The 19631-nt window shown below is 45.1% G+C and overlaps 1 protein-coding gene across 7 annotated transcripts in view; it reads right to left on the bottom strand.

The window, feature by feature from the left end:
• TBC1D4 (TBC1 domain family member 4) overlaps window positions 1-19631 on the bottom strand; it is an 81073-nt gene that overhangs the window by 31481 nt on the left and 29961 nt on the right. For 4 of the 7 annotated variants that reach the window (XM_033147967.1, XM_033147968.1, XM_033147962.1 and 1 more), the window contains exons 2-9: window positions 16689-17285; window positions 15681-15770; window positions 13841-13945; window positions 11343-11475; window positions 8032-8123; window positions 7328-7438; window positions 5238-5360; window positions 628-702 (exon numbers count right to left, since the gene is read on the bottom strand). In XM_033147967.1, the coding sequence (XP_033003858.1) occupies window positions 628-702; window positions 5238-5360; window positions 7328-7438; window positions 8032-8123; window positions 11343-11475; window positions 13841-13945; window positions 15681-15770; window positions 16689-17285 (1326 nt within the window). The remainder of the gene's footprint in view (window positions 1-627; window positions 703-5237; window positions 5361-7327; window positions 7439-8031; window positions 8124-11342; window positions 11476-13840; window positions 13946-15680; window positions 15771-16688; window positions 17286-19631) is intronic. The other 3 variants (XM_033147969.1, XM_033147964.1, XM_033147965.1) reach the window with 1 other exon arrangement.

Raw genomic sequence — 19631 nt, 5'->3', positions numbered from 1 at the left:
GTGGAACCTGAGGCCCAGGGGCCAAATGGAGCCCTCTCTCCAGGAGGCTACCCCCTCCACTGGCCTTGCATTTCAAGCCCAAATATTTTTGCCCCATGGAAGGTGGGCCAGTTCCCCACCTCTGCGCCCTAGAGAATGACCCGATTCAGACTTCTGTTTTACCTGTATTTACTAAACAAAGCTTAAAAACTCGGCCATTCCTAATATGCATTTGCAGTTGGCATCCATTGTTTATGACTAATGAATTTATGAAATGGAATGTTTTCCACCAAGAAATAAAATATCTGCCCTGCATCCCTGCTCCTTGTTTTAATCCCAAGCCACCGAGTTACCACAAATGTCTTAACTCTTCCAATTTAGACCTTCTTCCCTGCTGGGTTGCCAGGCTGTGACTCTAACCAGCCAAAAAACTACAAGGTAAGGGACTGTTTTCAAGCACTGTTAGGCTACTTATCGTTTTGTTTTGCCTGTAAAAGGTAAACAAACAGCAAACCATAATCAGCCATTTTATCAGAAAGTGGGCTTCTCACACGAGTTTTTTTTAAAAGGAAAACCCGAATAAACTCCTATATCCAGCATAATTTTGCACTTTATTCCCCAGCCCCGCACGCAAAGCCCATTACTTACTTTGTCAGAAGTGAGGTTGTTGCACCTTTCAAAGCTGTCCATGCTCCCCAAACGGCCACGCATTCGGTTAGCTCCCTACGGAACAACAACAAAGCACCCCATCTGTTAGATCCCATTCCCCGCTCTCTGCAATTCACAAACAGCAGCTTACTTGAGGCTACGAGGGAGCAAAGCCAGGAAAACAATTCACAAAAGGATTTCGCCTGGAGCATTAACGGCTCGGCGACAGCCTGCAGAGGCCAGAAGCAGCCTGCGGACCCCTCTGAATTTGGGAACTTTCCCATTTTGTAGATCCCTTGGGGAAGCTGGCAAGGATAGGACAGAGTGCTTGAATGTGCTGTGGTGCTTGAATGTGCTTCTTGCACTATCTATGCCAATATAGCTGTCAAGTGCTGAAAGGAAAGTCATTTAATTCCATGCTGAAGAAATATCCTTGATGAAGAAATCCAAGTTGGAACGTGCTGTGAACCATGTTAGAGATTTCAGAGTTGCCTACGTGCAGAAATGCAGCTGTCTATCTTACAAGCAATTAGTAGTTGGCAGAAAGCCCAGATCTGCTCTCTCTCAGACCCTTAGCAACGACCTGTGATTGGTCAATGAGTTCCTAAAGACTGAGCTCTGTGTGAGAGCTTGGTGGTTAGTGTGGTTAGTGTGTGGTTGTGTTAGTTAGGAGAAAGTGTAGAGAGAGAGAGACAGAGAGGAAAAGATTTTATGTTTTATATAAATTTTATGTAAATAGTAAATAGTAACTTATGGATACTAGTTGCTTCAATAAATACTGTATATAGTTATCCAGTGAGTTTCTGAGTTCCTGCGTTGTGCTGTCCAGTCAATTATACAACAGCCAGAAGCTTCCAGAAAAGTCTGTGTCTAACTCTGCGGTGTCCAGGAATGCGTTATACTCCTGACACTAAATCTTAAGAAACCAACCCCGAATTGGCAACACTCACTTGAAAACTGAAATCCTGTGCAACTCACATGTCCGTTTATTAAGCTCTAGCGTATTCATGTGTCAAAAAAGGATACAGTCTCGAATCCTTTGATCCCATAAGCAGAACTCTGGGCATGGGATTCTCCCGCTGGAGAACAGATAGGAAGGCAATTTTCATTGACTCAACCATTCCTGTCACTAACCCCCTGAAATTCTATGCCAGAGGGTTAGGGAGCCCCCCAGACCATAGCTGTCAACTTTTCCCTTTTTTAAAGGGAAATTCCCTTATTCCGAATAGGATTCTTCGCAAGAAAAGGGAGAAGTTGACAGCTATGATCCAGACAGTGTTCGAAATTAGGCACATTTTGCACCTGGCATTTAACCACTTGTACCAGGATGGTGCCTGATATCTCCACTACCTGGGGATCATTGGATCTGGACTGTTTTCACACACAAACACCCCATCTTATAGAATTCTATCAGTTATATTTTATCTGTACGATCGGAATGAATTTCAGGAACCAAAATGCTTTTTTTCTGTGCAGCCTGAGCAGCAGCAGCCACCGTTAAGAAAAAGAGGTTGGAAATAGCCAATATATGGATCAAGTGACTTCTTCAAGTTCTCAGAACTCAAGGTTGTAATCTGCACTAGCCAGATGTTTAAATGAGAATTAATCACAGTCAAGCCTATCATTTGAAAGCTAAGACTTCAGAGCTGCTTTGCCCCCAAATGGCAAGTGTTGTTGTTTAGTCGTTGAGTCGTGTCCGACTCTTCTTGACCCCATGGACCAGAGCACGCCAGGCACTCCTATCTTTCACTGCCTCCCACAGTTTGGCCAAACTCATGTTAGTAGCTTCGAGAACACTGTCCAACCATCTCATCCTCTGTCGTCTCCTTCTCCTTGTGCCCTCCATCTTTCCCAGCATCAGGGTCTTTTCCAGGGCATCTTCTCTTCTCATGAGGTGGCCAAAGTATTAGAGCCTCAGCTTCAGGATCTGTCCTTCCAGTGAGCACTCAGGGCTGATTTCCTTCAGAATGGATAGGTTTGATCTTCTTGCAGTCCATGGGACTCTCAAGAGTCTCCTCCAGCACCATAATTCAAAAGCATCAAATGGCAAGTAGACATTCCATTTTGGCGACTGCAACCTAGGCTTAAGGAGCCATTTGGTGCCTAGTTAATAGATCTGAGTTTCTAACACTGTATCCAGAACAGCATACATGGTGCAGGGAGGGCAATGAATGATACTGCCTTCTCTCTTTTTGCCAGTGGGATCCTGTTGGCTCAGAAGCCCTTCTGTGAATGGGAGTGAAGCACAGGATCCAAGCCATGGGGCTTAGTACAGAGGGCTGCGTGAACTTCAATAGGCAGTCAGGAACATCTGGGTAGGAATGGTAGGAACATCTGGGGCACATGCAAATCCCACCCTCCACAGCCATGTGTGTGAACTAAGGCCTGTTGAACAGAACTCTTGTTAAGTGAAGCAAATATTTATCTGGCAGCAAAACAGCAGGAGATATAAATGAAATTCTTAAGAGGCTCAGGATTTTGCTTCAGGAAAGCATCAAGATTTCCTTTCAATGTTCAAAAAAATGTGCTGACTGCTCATAAGCTACCCTAAACAGAGTATGGCACGCTTTGAAGACAAGAGACATATGTTGCACTTATGAAACCTGGAGTTTAATAGATTGTATTTATTCAGCCAACTGGAAACAAATTTTGCCAGACAACCCCTTCCCTCTCCTATCTCAGCCCTTGAGATACGAGCTTGCAACTGTGGAAGCCTCAACTTTTGTTTATTTTTTAAGCTAAATACATTTTGGGTGTCTCGTTGCATGGTAGCTTTGTTTGCTGTTCATTTTCTACCACTTATAATTTCACAAAATGGCACTTCTGCAAACCTAGTTGCTGCCCAGGGCCACATATTGCCTATTAAACAACAAATCTTGATTACCTTACCCCTTATGTGCCCCACTCGATTGCTTTGACTGGCAGAATTAGCACGACTACAAGTTCCACATTTGTTAGAACTCTTTAGTGTTGCAGCATCTGCACTTTGGAACTCCCTGCCTATTGATATCAAGCAGGCGCCTTCACTGAACTCTTTTCTGAATCTGCTAAAAACATGCTTGTTTAGTCAAGTCGAATCTCTAGTGACTTCCGGTTAAGATGGCGTCAGGTCAGAAAGTTGGCTCCGGAGCTCTGCAGATCACATGATTTTAACCAAGTTTAAATTGGTATTAACTTGTGTCAGGCCAATTATTTTATCAACATTTTATAACTGGGAAGTTTAGTCAAGTCCACGCAGATGCTTAGAAAAGCTGGTGTGAATTTTAATCTGTTTTAGCATTTTAACTTCTTCCAAGTTTCAATGTATTGAAAAAAAAAATCTGGTTTATTGGTTTTATCTTTTTGTAAATCACTTTTTGAAAAAACTACGAAGCAATGTATAAATTTTGTGATATAAATAAACAGAGAGAAGCACATTCCTGTAGGGCACAATACATTCACGACAGGCAAAATACCAGCACCCCCAACAGACCACCATTTGCCATACTGAAATTAGTTCTTATTTCTGCAGTAGTTGTTGCAAAGACAACTTAATGAATTATTGGTGATCTGTACAATTCAACATGAATTTCAGTTTTCAAGAGATGGATGCAAAAAAGAATAGGCCCAAATAGGTAGAATTTGTCACCGAAGAAGCTAATCAAATATCCCAGTGGTGGCGAACCTTTTGGAGACCGAGTGCCCAAACTGCAACCCAAAATCTACTAATTTATCGCAAAGTGCCAACACGGCAATTTAATATGGGATAATAATTAATATACTGTAATAAAATGAGTGGGGGGGCTGCCCTGAGTTGTTGAGGGGGGGGCTTGGAACACAGTTGTTTTTTGGGGGGGAGAAAAACACTCACACGCCTTATAAACGCTTCCTATGGCACGCGGAGCAGAAACAGCACATAGAGTTTTGGGGGACATTTCCAGAGTTTTTTTGGGGGGGGGTTGCCAAGACTTCCAGAACTTTTTTGAGGGGCTTGGATCACAGTAGTTTTTTTGGTGGGGAGAAAAACACTCGCACGAATTATAAACACGGAGCAGAAACAACACATAGAGCTTGGGGGGGGCATTGCCCAGAGTTTTTTTGGGGAGGGGGTTGCCAAGACTAGCAGAGCTTTTTTGGGGGGGCTTGGATCACAATTGTTTTTGGGGGGAAGAAGAACACTCACACGAATTATAAACACTTCCTATGGCACAAGGAGCAGAAACAACACATAATCTCAAGGATCGCAGACAGCAACCAATCAACGAAAACCCTTGACAAAGCCACCAATCATGCAAACTACAGCCTGCTGGCTGTAAAAAAAATCCCACCAATGGCCGGGGGCGGGGAGGCAGGAATATAGCTGCTTTGGGGAGATAAACTGCCTCTAAGCTGCTGCGGGCCGGCGGGTGGGAGAAGTTTACTCACAAGGAGGCGTGGGGGGAAGCTGCTTGCCAATTTGAAAACCCCAAACAACGGCACTGCTGGCGTGATGGCGCGTGCCAACAGAGAGGGCTCTGCGTGCCCACTCTGGCACCCGTGCCATAGGTTCGCCACCACTGAAATATCCAAAAGGTTACAATGATCTTTTGGACAATTACATCCCAGGAGTCCTCGCCCCTGAGCAACCTTACCCTTGAGAAAATGTTTTCTAGAGAGCTGGTCAAAGATTTCTTGGCCTTGTTTTTCAGAATGTCAAGTTTGAATCTGCCACCACTAGCTGCGTTCTCTGGAACTGTCGTGTTGGAGGCATTCTGCTGAAACAGAAAGGCAAGCTTTGTCATCAATGTTGCCTACAGAAGACAACCCAAATGTTCCCCTGCCAAACTGACCCACAGATATACAAAGTGCAAAACAGAAAACATGTGTACTTATCTCATGTTGCCTTTTAAAATTTGCAGGGTGTCGTTGCATTAAGTTTTTTCTGCATGCTACATTTTGACTTTTAGTGCAATGTAAGGAAACGCGGGTAGGGACGCGGGTGGCGCTGTGGTCTAAACCACAGAGCCTAGGGCTTGCCGATCGGAAGGTTGGCGGTTCGAATCCCCGTGATAGGGTGAGCTCCCGTTACTCGGTCCCAGCTCCTGCCAACCCAGCCGTTCGAAAGCACTTCAAAGTGCAAGTAGATAAATAGGTACCGCTCCGGCGGGAAGGTAAACAGCATTTCCGTGCGCTGCTCTGGTTCGCCAGAAGCGGATTATTCATGCTGGCCACATGACCTGGAAGCTGTATGCCAGCTCCCTTGGCCAGTAAAAGGAGATGAGCGCCACAACCCCAGAGTCGTCCGCGACTGGACCTAACGGTCAGGGATCCCTTTACCTTTAAGGAAACCAGGTCAAACTAGATGCAACATCAGGGGAGCAAAATTCATCGCCGACTTCTTGATGTTGTTGCTATAAATAATTTGGATTGCGGCTGGGCCACAGGGTAGTAGTGACCCCATTTGTGTACTGCAGCCCCAAAGCAAATCAGAGGGTCCCACTGGCCATTCATTCGCTAAAAGCAAAGCCAGGGTTTCAGATTCTAGGGAATCTCCATGCATGAATATGAAGGCTCATGCTCCCTTGCTACAGGCGTCCACATTAAAAACATATATTTTTTGGGGAGGGGGAGTTTGCATGCAAAGTTGTAGGTGGAACTTCTGTCAACACAGGAGCAAAGAATACTGAATAGGGCTTCCTCAACCTTGGCCCTCCAGGTGTTTTTGGCCTACAACTCCCATGATCCTCAGCTAGCAGGACCAGTGGTCAGGGATGATGGGAATTGTAGTCTCAAAACATCTGGAGGGCCGAGGTTAAGGAAGCCTGGTTTATCTGCTCTGACATAGTTAACTGTTGCGGTGTTTTATAACCAAGTTTTGTTTCCTAGTAGTTAAGCTTTTAACTTAACTGCTGCCTTAACAATATTTCAATCAAGAGGCGGTTTATAATTAAAGGGAGCTATTTTTGTAATGCTCAAGAGATCTCTCAGCACGATGGTGGCTCAATAATTTCTACACTATGGTACTTATCATTCACCATCTTCCTTATTCTGCAAACAAAATCAACTTGCAAATCCCACCCCAAGGCTAGAGTTTCCCACCTCTCTCACAAGGCTAGAGCTTGGGGTCACCCAATGAAACTGACTGGCACAACACATAATTGCCCTTTGGAACCCACTGCCACAAGGTGCCACAGTTTACTAGCCTGTAAAGGTAAAGGGACCCCTGACCATAAGGTCGAGTAGTGTCCGACTCTGGGGTTACGGCGCTCATCTCGCTTTATTGGCCAAGGGAGCTGGCGTACAGCTTCCGGGTCATGTGGCCAGCATGACAAAGCCACTTCTGGCGAACCAGAGCAGCGCACGGAAATGCCGTTTACCTTCCTGCCAGAGCGGTACCTATTTATCTACTTGCACTTTGACGTGCTTTTGAACCGCTAGGTGGGCAGGAGCTGGGACCGAGCAATGGGAGCTCACTCCATGGTGGGGATTCGAACCGCCAACCTTCTGATCAGCAAGCTCTAGGCTCTGTGGTTTAACCCACAGCGCCACCCAGCCTGACCATACATTAATTCAGTGGGATTTCATTGGGACTAAGCTAAATGTATGCTGAGATGTATGTTGCAGCCCCGGGGAAGGTGTTAAGATGGTGATGGGAAACCATTCAACAGCAGCACTTGGGTTCATATTGTTCTAAGATGTCTTCCGCCATCACTAAAGAACAAAACAGGATAAAGAGTCTTACCATTGGGGCCTCTCCAATATGCACGTGAGTCTTTTGTTTAGCTTCACACAGTTGTCGTAAGTGTAAGATCACAAGCTCATTGTCTTCCTGGTCAGTAACGGGCTTCATTTTCTGTTAGGTGGGAAATAAGCAATATATTTTTGGAAATCTGATATCTGCAATTCTGGTTCAACTTCATTTTTATAAAACAATAGAAAATTCATTCTTCTAGAAATAAAGTATCAAAATAAATTCATTTCATCACAGCTTAATAATAATAATAATAATAATAATAATAATAATACAGTGGTGCCCCGCTAGACGAATGCCTCGCTAGACGAAAAACTCGCTAGACGAACGGCATTCGCTAGGGGAAGGCTGCCCCGCAAGACGAAAAAGTCAATGGGGCTGCCTCGCAAGACGATTTTTTTTTAAAGCGAAAACTAGCGGTTTGCATTGGTGCTTCGCAAGACGAAAAAATCGCTCTACGAAGACACTCGCAGAACAAATTATTTTTGTCTAGCGAGGCACCACTGTAATAATGTTTATACCCCGCCTATCTGGCTGGGTTACCCCAGTCATTCTGAGCAACTTATAGTAGTTTAACAATAGCCTTCGGAGTATATATTTGTGAATGTACTTTTGATTTTTGGTGTCTTTCAGCTAACAACTTGATCCTGTAGTCCCGTTCCAGAGAACGAATGAAAACCAGTTCGGTTTATTACCTGCACACGCTCAAAGATGTCAGCTTGCTCATTGTCACTGAGAGAGGACAGATGTCTCTGAATCGCAATTTTAGCTCTTGGTGGATAAAGACCTTAAGAAAACAACAGAGAGGCAGGCAGACATTGATCAGGTAAGTTATATTTCTTTGACAAACTATCTCACCATACTTGTTGTAGAACATGAACACTGAATAATGTGCGGTGTATTAAATCATGACAATGTCAAGAAAACCCGGGTTTCATGTTAAAAACAAAATCAAACTAGTTTGTACGTTTCTGCTCCACAACTTTTTACAAATTCAGTCTTATTACATTCTTAATTTATAGAAGGGGAACAGGGGAATCTCAAACAAGCAAGCAGGTAAATAGAAGTACCATCAGTGATGTGATTATGTGGTTTTAGGCACTGGACTTAATGGTCTTATTGGGGCTTAGTGAGACCCATCTTCTCAGATGCACAGCCATGCCTCAGAGGATTCGAGAGGGAGTTGATATGACACCAGGGACATTTTAGGATGACAGCAGAAATGCCTCCTTCATATGAGCACCGTGTGATTTCTGTCTGTGTACCACATTTTAATAGAGATTTTGTTTGAGAAACCTTTTCTCGGCTGCTCCGAGAGCCTTTTGGCACTATGAAGTGGGCTTTTCCCTTCACTGGTACCCAGTATTTAACAAAATTTAACGAGCATACCACCAGGTCTGGAACCTACTATCACCTGGAATGCCTCTATTGACTGAAGCACAGTCTTCCAAGATACAGCAGTTCTTTTTTTAAATAAATAAATACCCACCCACCACATGTGACAGAAATCTTCTTTAAGCTGTTGGCGTAGCTAAATCAATGCAAAGTTGTTGTTGTTTCGAGTGCATTTTTCTTGCTCAAGGGCAGAATCATAACTCAGCAGTGGGGGTTTTCCCCCTCCGCTCTCTTAAGGCCAAGGAAGGACATACCCCTTTCAAAACCCAGGCCTCCCGCAGGATTTCAGTTTGAGAGTTTAGAGCGGCCAGTCATAATCGAGAGAGAGAGGTGATTGTAGGTCCTACATACACCCTTCCAGCCCTGCCAAACCACCCCCCCCTAAAAGACAAAGCTCTTTCTTTTCTTGAAGAAAGCATCAGCTTAAGTCACAGGCTGCCACTTCCGCAGACTTGGCACACTTCTCTGCCACCAGAGGGAGCTGACAACTAAATATGTACTTCTGCTATAAACACATGCCAGCATAGAAGAAAGCAAGCTTTATTTTGGGCTGGGGGGAGGGGAAGGGGGGAGTACCATGTGGGTAGCCTTGTCGTGCTGTCAGTATAGTGACTAGCTTCTAACGGCCTCCATTTTGAATAAGGTTTCCATATCGCGTTCTTAAAATGTGTAACCTTCCATAGTTCCAGTTACAGGTGGGTAGCCGTGTTGGTCTGCCATAGTCGAAACAAAATAGAAAATTCTTTTCAGTAGCACCTTAGAGACCAACTGTGTTTGTTCTTGGTATGAGCTTTCGTGTGCATGCACACGAAAGCTCATACCAAGAACAAACACAGTTGGTCTCTAAGGTGCTACTGAAAAGAATTTTCTATTTTGTTTAAAATGTGTAAGTTATCCGTTTGATGGAAGCTGTTGCCCAGGATGAGTTAGGGCTCATTTAGAGTTCCTTTTGCTATGCACTCCCCAGGCACAGGCTCCACGTTGTGCTTTCCCCAAGAAAACCCATGTTACACCGCTGAATCAGAACAAACGGCCATCGGGTTTCCCACTGACTGCCATTTGCCCTGATTCGGTGGTATGTATGCTGGCATCCGTCTGTTCACGAGACCATATATAAGTGCGCCTTGGGGGGTGGTCAAACCATTGGAGAGTTACAGCACTGTTGAGAACGATACGGGAGAGACAGGTTTTGTTGCAGGTGGGGCTGATGAAGGTGCCCTGTTTTGCTGCTATTGGGCATTTCTTCTCTCAGTGTTAAAATGCGGGTTTCCTTGGGGAAAGCGCCAAGACAAGAAACAACAATACTGGACCTGTGCTTAGAAACACAGCACAAATTAAGTATGGATGAGCCTATACAAATGTATAGGAAAATAGCATTGTTCAGGTGGAATGACAAGCCAGGGTAGGAACCAAATGGACCCCTCCATATATTTCAGAATACCAAATACAGTCGCGCCTTGGATCCCGAATGCCTTGCAAGTCTTAACGTTTTGGCTCCCAAATGCCACAAACCCGGAAGTGAGTGTTCCGGCTTGCGAACGACAGTCTTTGGAACCCAAACATCCAACACTACTTCTGTGGCTTCCGATTGGCCGCAGGAGCTTCCTGCAGCCAATCGGAAGCTGCGCCTTGGTTCCCAAACGTTTTGGAAGTCAAAGGGACTTCCGGAATGGATTCCGTCCGACTTCCGAGGTACCACTGTACTGCGGGGTGATCTGTGGGGAACAAGCTGTTGCCTTCGTGATTTGTTTGTGGGTTTTGCAAAATAACTTCTCTAGCCACCACTGGAAACACAATCACTGAACGGATTAGCTAAACCTTGGTCTGATTTTGCAGAGCTCTTCTTCTAGATAGGGTTCATATAGGTAGCCCCTCTTCCTTTCCTTTAAAAGGCGACAATCTGGCACATGCCCTATTTATGGCTATGACAGGAATCCTATAAACCTATAATAGGCAGGGGGCCTATAATTGGTGCGTGGGCCTTCTTGATACAGAACCAAATATCCACAAGAAGCAGTTGTTGTTTATTGAATTTATATAACACCCTATACCCAGGGGTCTCAGGGCGGTTCACAGAATAAAATCAAGACATAAAACCACAAAATACATGATAAAAATAAAAACAACAACCCAATAGCCCCCGCCCCCAAAAAACACATTTTAAAAGGGCATTGTATGTAAATCAGATCATCCAAAGGCCTGCTTAAAAAGGAAGGTTTGTGCCTGGTGCCTAAAGGTGTGTAATGAAGGCGCCAGGTGAACTTCCCTGGGGGAGAGCATTCCACAGAAGGGGAGCCACTGCAGAGAAGGCCCCGTTCCTGTGTTGCCACCCTCCGGACCTCTTGAGGAGGCGGCACATGAAGGAGGGCCTCAGAAGATGATCTCAGGGTCCGGGTAGTTAAGTTATATTCCCTCACAGTTATGGCATACGCAAGGCAATCTAATGTAAATTACAGCCTTAGCCAGACGTATATGGACACTGGAAGACTTAGCATGGCACCCTAAGCGAACAAGATTGACTGTTACTGCAAAACAAAGCCCCGTGGCACCTAGGTGCGCAAAGCACAATGCTCCAGATTCAGAAAGCAAGCAAGCAAGGGCTCACAGCTACCTTCAATCCTTTCGCAGAGCTTGTGTAGAGAGTGCATTGGGCAGGCCTCGCAGAGCTTAATCTGAGTCTTGGCACTCTGGAGGGCTGCAGCCGTGCTGAATGCTTGCTTCAGAGTGAGCATTACTTCATCCACCTGAAAAGGGAGGAATAAAATCCAATGAATCCTATGCGTGCATGTTAATACCAGTTACATAAAGATAGATACATACATATATGTATTTTAAAAAAACCAGATACTTTGGGCCCATTTTCAATCTAGCTAGCAAACCAGTGAGTTACCATTAGAAATAAAAGGCACAGCAAACTGAGGTGATGCTCCTACAGAAATGAATGGGAGTTACACAATGGCTAAAAACCCATTCATTTCACTACAGCTTCTGTCAGTGTCCTGTGTCCTATTTTCATTTAAATGGGCTGTTAAAATTAGACTGATTTTGCAGGCTCTGTTTCACATTTGGTTTGCTGGTTGTTGTTTTTTTAAACACGAGTGCCGTTTTTCTTGCTTTATTGTGTGTTTTTTTAACACAGCTGAATTGTTTGACAATAGGGATCGGAAACCTAACTTTTCCAATAAGCATAATGAAGTTATTAAATCCTACTCCTGGATAGAATTTAATTTGGAGCACTGGGCCTTTATGTACTGGGACTAAAAGAGGCCGAAGACAAGCTACCAACCTATTAGTAACCAACTGAACAGCTCGCCAGACTTTATTGTTTCCAGACGACAGTCTGGGCCATGCTCCCCTGACACAATTGCAAATAGAGGCAAACAAAATTCCCACACTCTCCCACATTAGGGGGGGGGGGGACACTTTACATTCTCTGTGAGAAAAAGGGTCAGAGGTTACAAGGCTTCCCCTCATGTGGTATAGAGATTCAAATCCATTTTCATGCCTCCGCATAGAAGCTTTTCAGTACCTCCTATATTTTATGTTGTGCCGTTTAGGAAAGCCAGACCTCGAGTCTGGAAAAATCTGGAACAAGATTCACTTTTTACAGTAGCTTCTAGTTTGCTTTGAACTTCTTCTTCTTCTTTTTGCATTTGGACACGGTTCCACAGCTTTCTTGTGAAGAATATTGGCCATGAAAAGAAAACGAAGCGCTCGTCTATGGATTGTCGCTTAGCAGAGTATTTGGTGGCTGTGCAATTTTCTCTTTCCAAAGATCACATCATCTGTATCATTTAGATCCTAACTGTTCGAAGCCTTAAATGGCACAGGAGCCTAGCCACAGATTTCTGCAAAACGGCTTTTAGTTATAATTGGCGCCATTCTCACCACCTGAAATTACAGCATAAAATTCTGTCCTGCCAGTATAGAAGCTCAGAAGAAGAAGAAGAAGAGGAGGAGTTTGGATTTGATATCCCACTTTATCACTACCCTAAGGAGTTAAACCACAGAGCCTAGGGCTTGCCGATCAGAAGGTTGGCGGTTCAAATCCCTGCGATGCATTGCTCGGTCCCAGCTCCTGCCAACCTAGCAGTTCGAAAGCACGTCAAAGTGCAAGTAGATAAATAGATACCGCTCCAACGGGAAGGTAAACGGCGTTTCCGTGCGCTGCTCTGTTTCACTAGAAGCGGCTTAGTCATGCTGGCCACATGACCCGGAAGCTGTACGCCGGCTCCCTCGGCCAGTAACACGAGATGAGCGCCGCAACCCCAGAGTCAGACACGACTGGACCTAATGCTCAGGGGTCCCTTTACCTTTACGGAGTCTCAAAGCGGCTAACAATCTCCTTTCCCTTCCTCCCCCACAACAAACACTCTGGGAGGTGAGTGGGGCTGAGAGACTTCAGAGAAGTGCGACTAGCCCAAGGTCACCCAGCAGCTTCATGTGGAGGAGCGGAGACGTGAACCCGGTTCCCCAGATTACAAGTCTACCGCTCTTAACCATTACACCACACTGAAGGCATGCATAAGCTTGCTAGTGTATTTAGTTATTTGTGAGCCATGTAGGAAGTAATGTCAATCAGGCATCAGAACAAGCAATACCCTTTTTGCAACTATGGGTGTTGGTTGTGGGGGGACGCAACTATTATAATCTTTTAGGCTTATAGTACTTTGGGTGGGTACTGTTGGTTTTTGGGTTTTTTTGTCAATTGCATTGTTTCTGGGATTTCCCCTGCTACTGCAGCATCATAGACTCTTGAATCCCAGGGTCTCTTTCCTCCTGCCCTTGTGAGGATGAAGAGAAAAGGGAGATGTGTTGCTTCATTACCCTGCTCAAAATGGGTATGAAATATCTGCCAATTGTGCCCTGGCACATGAAATTACTGCCGTAGGATGTGGGAAGGAAAACACAGACTAGAAGCATGTGCTGGTTTGTTTCCCACTGTCCAGAACTAAGAGTCACAAGGAGATCACGCTATGGATTTGGACTGCGTCCAAAAAAAAAAAAAAAAGGGAACACAAAAATCTTACCACAATTTTGAAGTTTTATAACTCTTGAGATACAAACCACTAGATGGACAGAAGAATACATTAAACAGTAGTGACTTACCAGCGATTCGCTTGCACACTGGAACACATAGCAAACATACTGATTGATCCCAGGTTCCGCAGATTCCCGACAAATAAAACCAAAGTGATCTATGTGTCTTATGCCCTGGAGAGAAATAAAACGAAATGCTAAACATACAGTAAAAAATTAATTGTTTTTCATCAACTACTGATCATTAGGACTCAAGCATTATATTTACAGTATTATTATTATTACTACTATTAAAAAATCAGGACTAACTAAACCTCATTTTCCTGTATAGTGCTTCCCAATCACATAGATAGAAAAACCACGATCCTTTTGTGGTTGTTTTAAAGAGGGTATAAATAAACACAGACGAACATTTCTGAATATGTAATACTCCCCGCTCCAACACACATCTCCAAAAAAAGAAACAAAAGCAAACAGATCACCATTTTGAATTACTACACTGAAGAGTCAGGATCATTTTTCTGACTTTTGTTTCTGCTTCCACTGCCTGTTCCCCCCCTCAGTACACATTTCTGACACTCCCCAAAGCCCTGCAAATCGAGAAGGACCCCAAAATGATGTGTGCCCTTTCTTTCTGAGGGGAACATGAAAAGATCCGAAATGGTTAAGTCTCTACTTGGCATAGCTCCTGACTTCTAGGCCCAAGCATACAAAATGAAAATGGTGGCAGCCTCGGCCTGAGTTGAAATGGATCACATGCAGTGTTTATTTCTATACACTGGTACGTGTATAAAATTTGTATGTTCATCTGGTACGCCGGCCGAGACTGCAATGCGCTCTACGCAGGGCTACCTTGGAAGGTGACTCAGAAGCTACAACTAATCCAGAATGTGGCAGCTAGACTGGTGACTGGAAGCGGCCGCCAAGACCACATAACACCGGTCTTGGTATATTGGCTCCCAGTATGTTTCTGAGCACAATTCAAAGTGTTGGTTGTTGTTTAGTCATTTAGTTGTGTCTGACTCTTCGTGACCCAATGGACCAGAGCACGCCAGGCACTCCTGTCTTCCACTGCCTCCCCCAGTTTGGCCAAACTCATATTAGTAGCTTCGAGAACACTGTCCAACCATCTCATCCCCTGTCATCCCCTTCTCCTTGTGCCCTCCATCTTTCCCAACATCAGGGTCTTTTCCAGGGAGTCTTCTCTTCTCATGAGGTGGCCAAAGTACTGGAGCCTCAGCTTCAGGATCTGTCCTTCCAGTGAGCACTCAGGGCTGATTTCCTTCAGAATGGATAGGTTTGATCTTCTTGCACTCCATGGGACCCTCAAGAATCTCATCCAGCACCATAACTCAAAAGCATCAATTCTTCGGCATCAGCCTTCTTGATGGTCCAGCTCTCACTTCCATACATCACTACTGGGAAAACCATAGCTTTAACTATACGGACCTTTGTCAGCAAGGTGATGTCTCTGCTTTTTAAGATGCTGTCTAGGTTTGTCATTGCTTTTCTCCAAAGAAGGAGGCGTCTGTTAATTTCATGACTGCTGTCACCACCCGCAGTGATCATGGAGCCCAAGAAAGTAAAATCTCTCACTGCCTCCATTTCTTTCCCTTCTATTTGCCAGGAGGTGATGGGACCAGTGGCCATGATCTTAGGTGTTTTTTTTCCAGCTTAAACTGTTGTTGATACTGCAGGATAATTCTCTGGCATTCCCCTTTTATTATTATATTCTGCTAGACTATATTGAATTCAACAGTGAAAAGCAGGAACAACTAAGCAGATGTTAACAAATAGTTCCTCCCACCTCAGTCCTTCCACTGACACATAATTTTCCAAATCTGCTTTTATTCTGAAGGTGCCGAGCTTGTTTTCTCCAAACACTCTTCAACCTAGCTTGGATACCCACCTGAGAACATGCGGAGATATCTTTAAAGTTCTTCTCAAACACAACCGATTTAGTATCTGGACTGATGAGGTTAATTTCAAATCGACCAACCTTGAAAAGAGAGAAAACGCCAACGACGTGTTAAGGCAATCAGAACATCATGGACAAATAGCTATCCTATATGCTTGTGGCTGCAGCCGCGAATGGAGGATCCTCTACATGCGGCTGGAGCCGCGAGCAGAGGAACCCGGCACCGTCTGTATGGTGCTGGAGCACCGCCGCCAGCAAACCGCATGCCATCTCACCCCTGGAGACGTGGCAAAGGGAGCGGACCGCCCCCCCCATTGCTACGCCACTGCCTCAATCCCTTCCCATCCACTCCACCCTCCCAGCTGTGAATAATAATAATAATAATAATAATAATATAAATTTTTATTTATACCCCACCCTTCCCTGCCAAACCGGGCTCAGGGCGGCTAACACTAATAAAATCACAACAAAAACATAAAACAGTTCATTAAAATACAGATTAAAATACAATTTAAAACTAAATCTAAACTTCAGCCTCATTTTTAAGTAGCCCACCAATCACCCCAAAAGAACGAAACGTCAGGGTTAAACTGAAACCAACCCAAAGGCTAGGTGGAACAGCTCCATCTTGCAGGCCCTGCGGAAAGATGCCAAATCCCGCAGGGCCCTGGTCTCTTGTGCCAGACTGTTCCACCAAGTCGGGGCCAGTACTGAGAAGGCCCTGGCCCTAGTTGAAGCCAACCTAGCATCCTTGTGGCTCGGGACCTCCAACAAATTATTATTTGAGGACCTTAAGGTCCTACCTGGGACATACCAGGAGAGGCGGTCCCTTAGGTATGAGGGTCCTAAGCCGCATAGGGCTTTAAAGGTCAAAACCAGCACCTTAAACCTGACCCTGTACTCCACCGGGAGCCAGTGCAGCTGGTAAAGCACTGGATGAATGTGGTCCTGCGGCAAAGACCCCTGTGTGTAATATTCTGGATTACACACAGAACATACCTGAAACAGCATTGTCCTGTTCTTTTCGGAGTCAGAAGGCTGGACGTGGCTTGGGGCACTTGCGTGACGTCTCCGGGATTGTGTTTTCAAACTATTGTCGTGAACCTTCCTTTGCATGACACCCGTAACACTGCTACACCGGGATCGGAACTCCTGCTGCTCATCAAACCCCGAATCCTCCAAGATGCGCTCGGGGAAAGAGACGCGGGAGCTGGCCAAGCTGGCCAGGTTGGGCTGGCTCCCAACTATGAACATCCCGGGGCTACCACCGTTCAGGCCGTCCACCTCCTCAAACGGACTGTCCGAGGGAGAAGAGGGCACTTCCCCATCGCACTCCATAAGATCCGCGATAGATTCCGCATTCCTCTGCTCGCTCAACAGTTTCAGGCGCTGACGCTCGTGCAGGTTGAACTTCTCGATGCAGTCGTCAATCAGGCTGGAAGGGGCCTTTTTGTGGGCCACCATCACTTTGCCACAGTACAGAACCTCAAATTTTTGAGAGTTGTAGAAGGCATCTTCGCTGTCTTTGTTAGGCTTGGCGTCCTCTTTTAGGGCTGCTTTGGAAACCTGTCTTATGCTGCTGATGACATCTGGAACCTTTAGAAAAGGAGAAAGAGAATCATCATTAACAAGAGGAAAACTGAAAAAAACCCCGAGAACTTTTTAACAAAAAGAGAGGCGCTTCCTTTAGGAGAAGGGTGCTGCTGTCTCCGGAGTGGAGGTTTGCCTTACACTAAGGTTACCAGATTTTCCACCCCAATGAATCCGGGGACACTTTTCAACTTCCTACTAAATAGATGGATTTTGTCAGGGGACTGATTTGTAAATCCGGGGACTGTCCCTGGGAAACGGGGATGTCTGGTAACTTTACCTTACACTTTCCTTGGATGGGCGTCCAGAAAAAGGGATAGCCCAGTCCTTACACAGAAGGAAGATCTTTGTCCTGGCAAATAGAAGGGGAAGAAATGGAGGCAGTGAGAGATTTTACTTTCTTGCGTTCCATGATCACTGCAGATGGTGACAGCAGTCACCAAATTAGAAGATGCCTGCTTCTTGGGAGAAAAGCAATGACAAACCTAGACAGCATCTTAAAAAACAGAGACATCACCTTGCCGACAAAGGTCCGTATAGTTAAAGCTATGGTTTTCCCAGTAGTGATGTATGGAAGTGAGAGCTGGACCATAAAGAAGGCTGATTGCCGAAGAATTGATGCTTTTGAATTATGGTGCTAGAGGAGACTCTTGAGAGTCCCATGGACTGCAAGAAGATCAAACCTATCCATTCTCAAAGAAATCAGCCCTGAGTGCTCACTAGAAGGACAGATCCTGAAGTTGAGGCTCCAGTACTTTGGCCACCTCATGAGAAGAGAAGACTCCCTAGAAAAGACCCTGATGTTGGGAAAGATGGAGGGCACAAGGAGAAGGGGACGACAGAGGATGAGATGGTTGGACAGTGTTCTCGAAGCGACTGGCATGAGTTTGGCCAAACTGCGAGAGGCAGTGAAGGATAGGCGTGCCTGGCGTGCTCTGGTCCATGGGGTCACGAAGAGTCGGACACGACTGAACGACTGAACAACAAAAGTTATCAATTGCTCCATGCATTCATGAACAGGACACACTGAAAAATCTAAGCATAACCAAGACAGGGAGTGCATCTCTGTTATCACCACCCCCAAAAGACACACACTTCAGTGGGCAGGGGACAATGACATCTACTACTGCAAGCTTGGACAAAGGGGTTAGGAACGCAAATTTCCTAACTGTGGTCCATGGACCACTAGAACTCCACAAACTTCATCCTGGTAGTCTGCGGCATGTTTACATCGATTACAATTGTATTTGACTGCTTCTTTTATTTCTTATATTATAGTTTATTGATTTGCAATTTGAATTCTATGGAATGCAAACTGAAATACAATAAACTACAGTGGAACCCCGGGTTACGCACGCGATCCGTTCCGGGTCACCGTGCGTAACACGGACGTGTGTATTCCGAACGCACAAAAAACCCCGAAAAACCGGAAGTAGCACAATTTGAGCACTTCTGCGCATGCGCAAAGTGCGCATAAACGTTCTGCGCATCCGGGGGCCGCGCATGCTCCGGAAACGCTTCCGAGTTGCGGCCGTTCTTAACTCGAACGTCCGCAACCCGAGGTGTGCGTAACCCGGGGTTCCACTGTACAGTAAAGAGAAGAAGAAAAGGAGTTTGGATTTGATATCCCGCTTTATCACTACCCGAAGGAGTCTCAAAGCGGCTAACATTCTCCTTTCCCTTCCTCCCCCACAACAAACACTCTGTGAGGTGAGTGGGGATGAGAAACTTCAAAGAAGCGTGACTAGCCCAAGATCACCCAGCAGCTGCATGTGGAGGAGCGGAGACGCGCACCTGGTTCACCAGATTACGAGACTACCGCTCTTAACCACTACACCACAGTGGCTCTCCAGTGTGAAATGAAAGAAGTAATAAAATATAAATAAAAACTATACAGCACCTAGCAGAGCACATTACAATTGCCACAAACGGCAGAAAAATGGCTACAATTCTACCAACACTTCTAATCACAAGTATTCAAGCCCTAGAGTCCTCAGAAACCACATTCTCCATCATGACTATTAAGCATTAAAAGCATCCTTTCTTATGACAGTAGAATTTGTGCAACAACTTAAAATTTCAAAGACTTGAGTATGGTTAAGAAATTTGTTCATTATAAAGGTGACTTTCTACTTGAACTTCAACATCAGCTTGATCTCACAGGTTTAGAAAAGATACAACCCAATAGTTCATTTATTTACTTTGAGCATTGACCTATCAAAGGAAAATATGGCATGCTCCCACAGTACAAAAATTCTCCATTTGGAGTTTGAATACATACAATTTTTGGAGAATTCAAGCGACCAGGGTAGGTGGTGGTGGGAACGGACAAGGTAGGGCAGCCAATTTTCA

This window comes from Lacerta agilis, chromosome 4 (assembly GCF_009819535.1).
Source record: "Lacerta agilis isolate rLacAgi1 chromosome 4, rLacAgi1.pri, whole genome shotgun sequence".
Taxonomy (NCBI): Eukaryota; Metazoa; Chordata; class Lepidosauria; order Squamata; family Lacertidae; genus Lacerta; species Lacerta agilis.
This window is presented reverse-complemented; position numbering and strand designations above follow the sequence as displayed.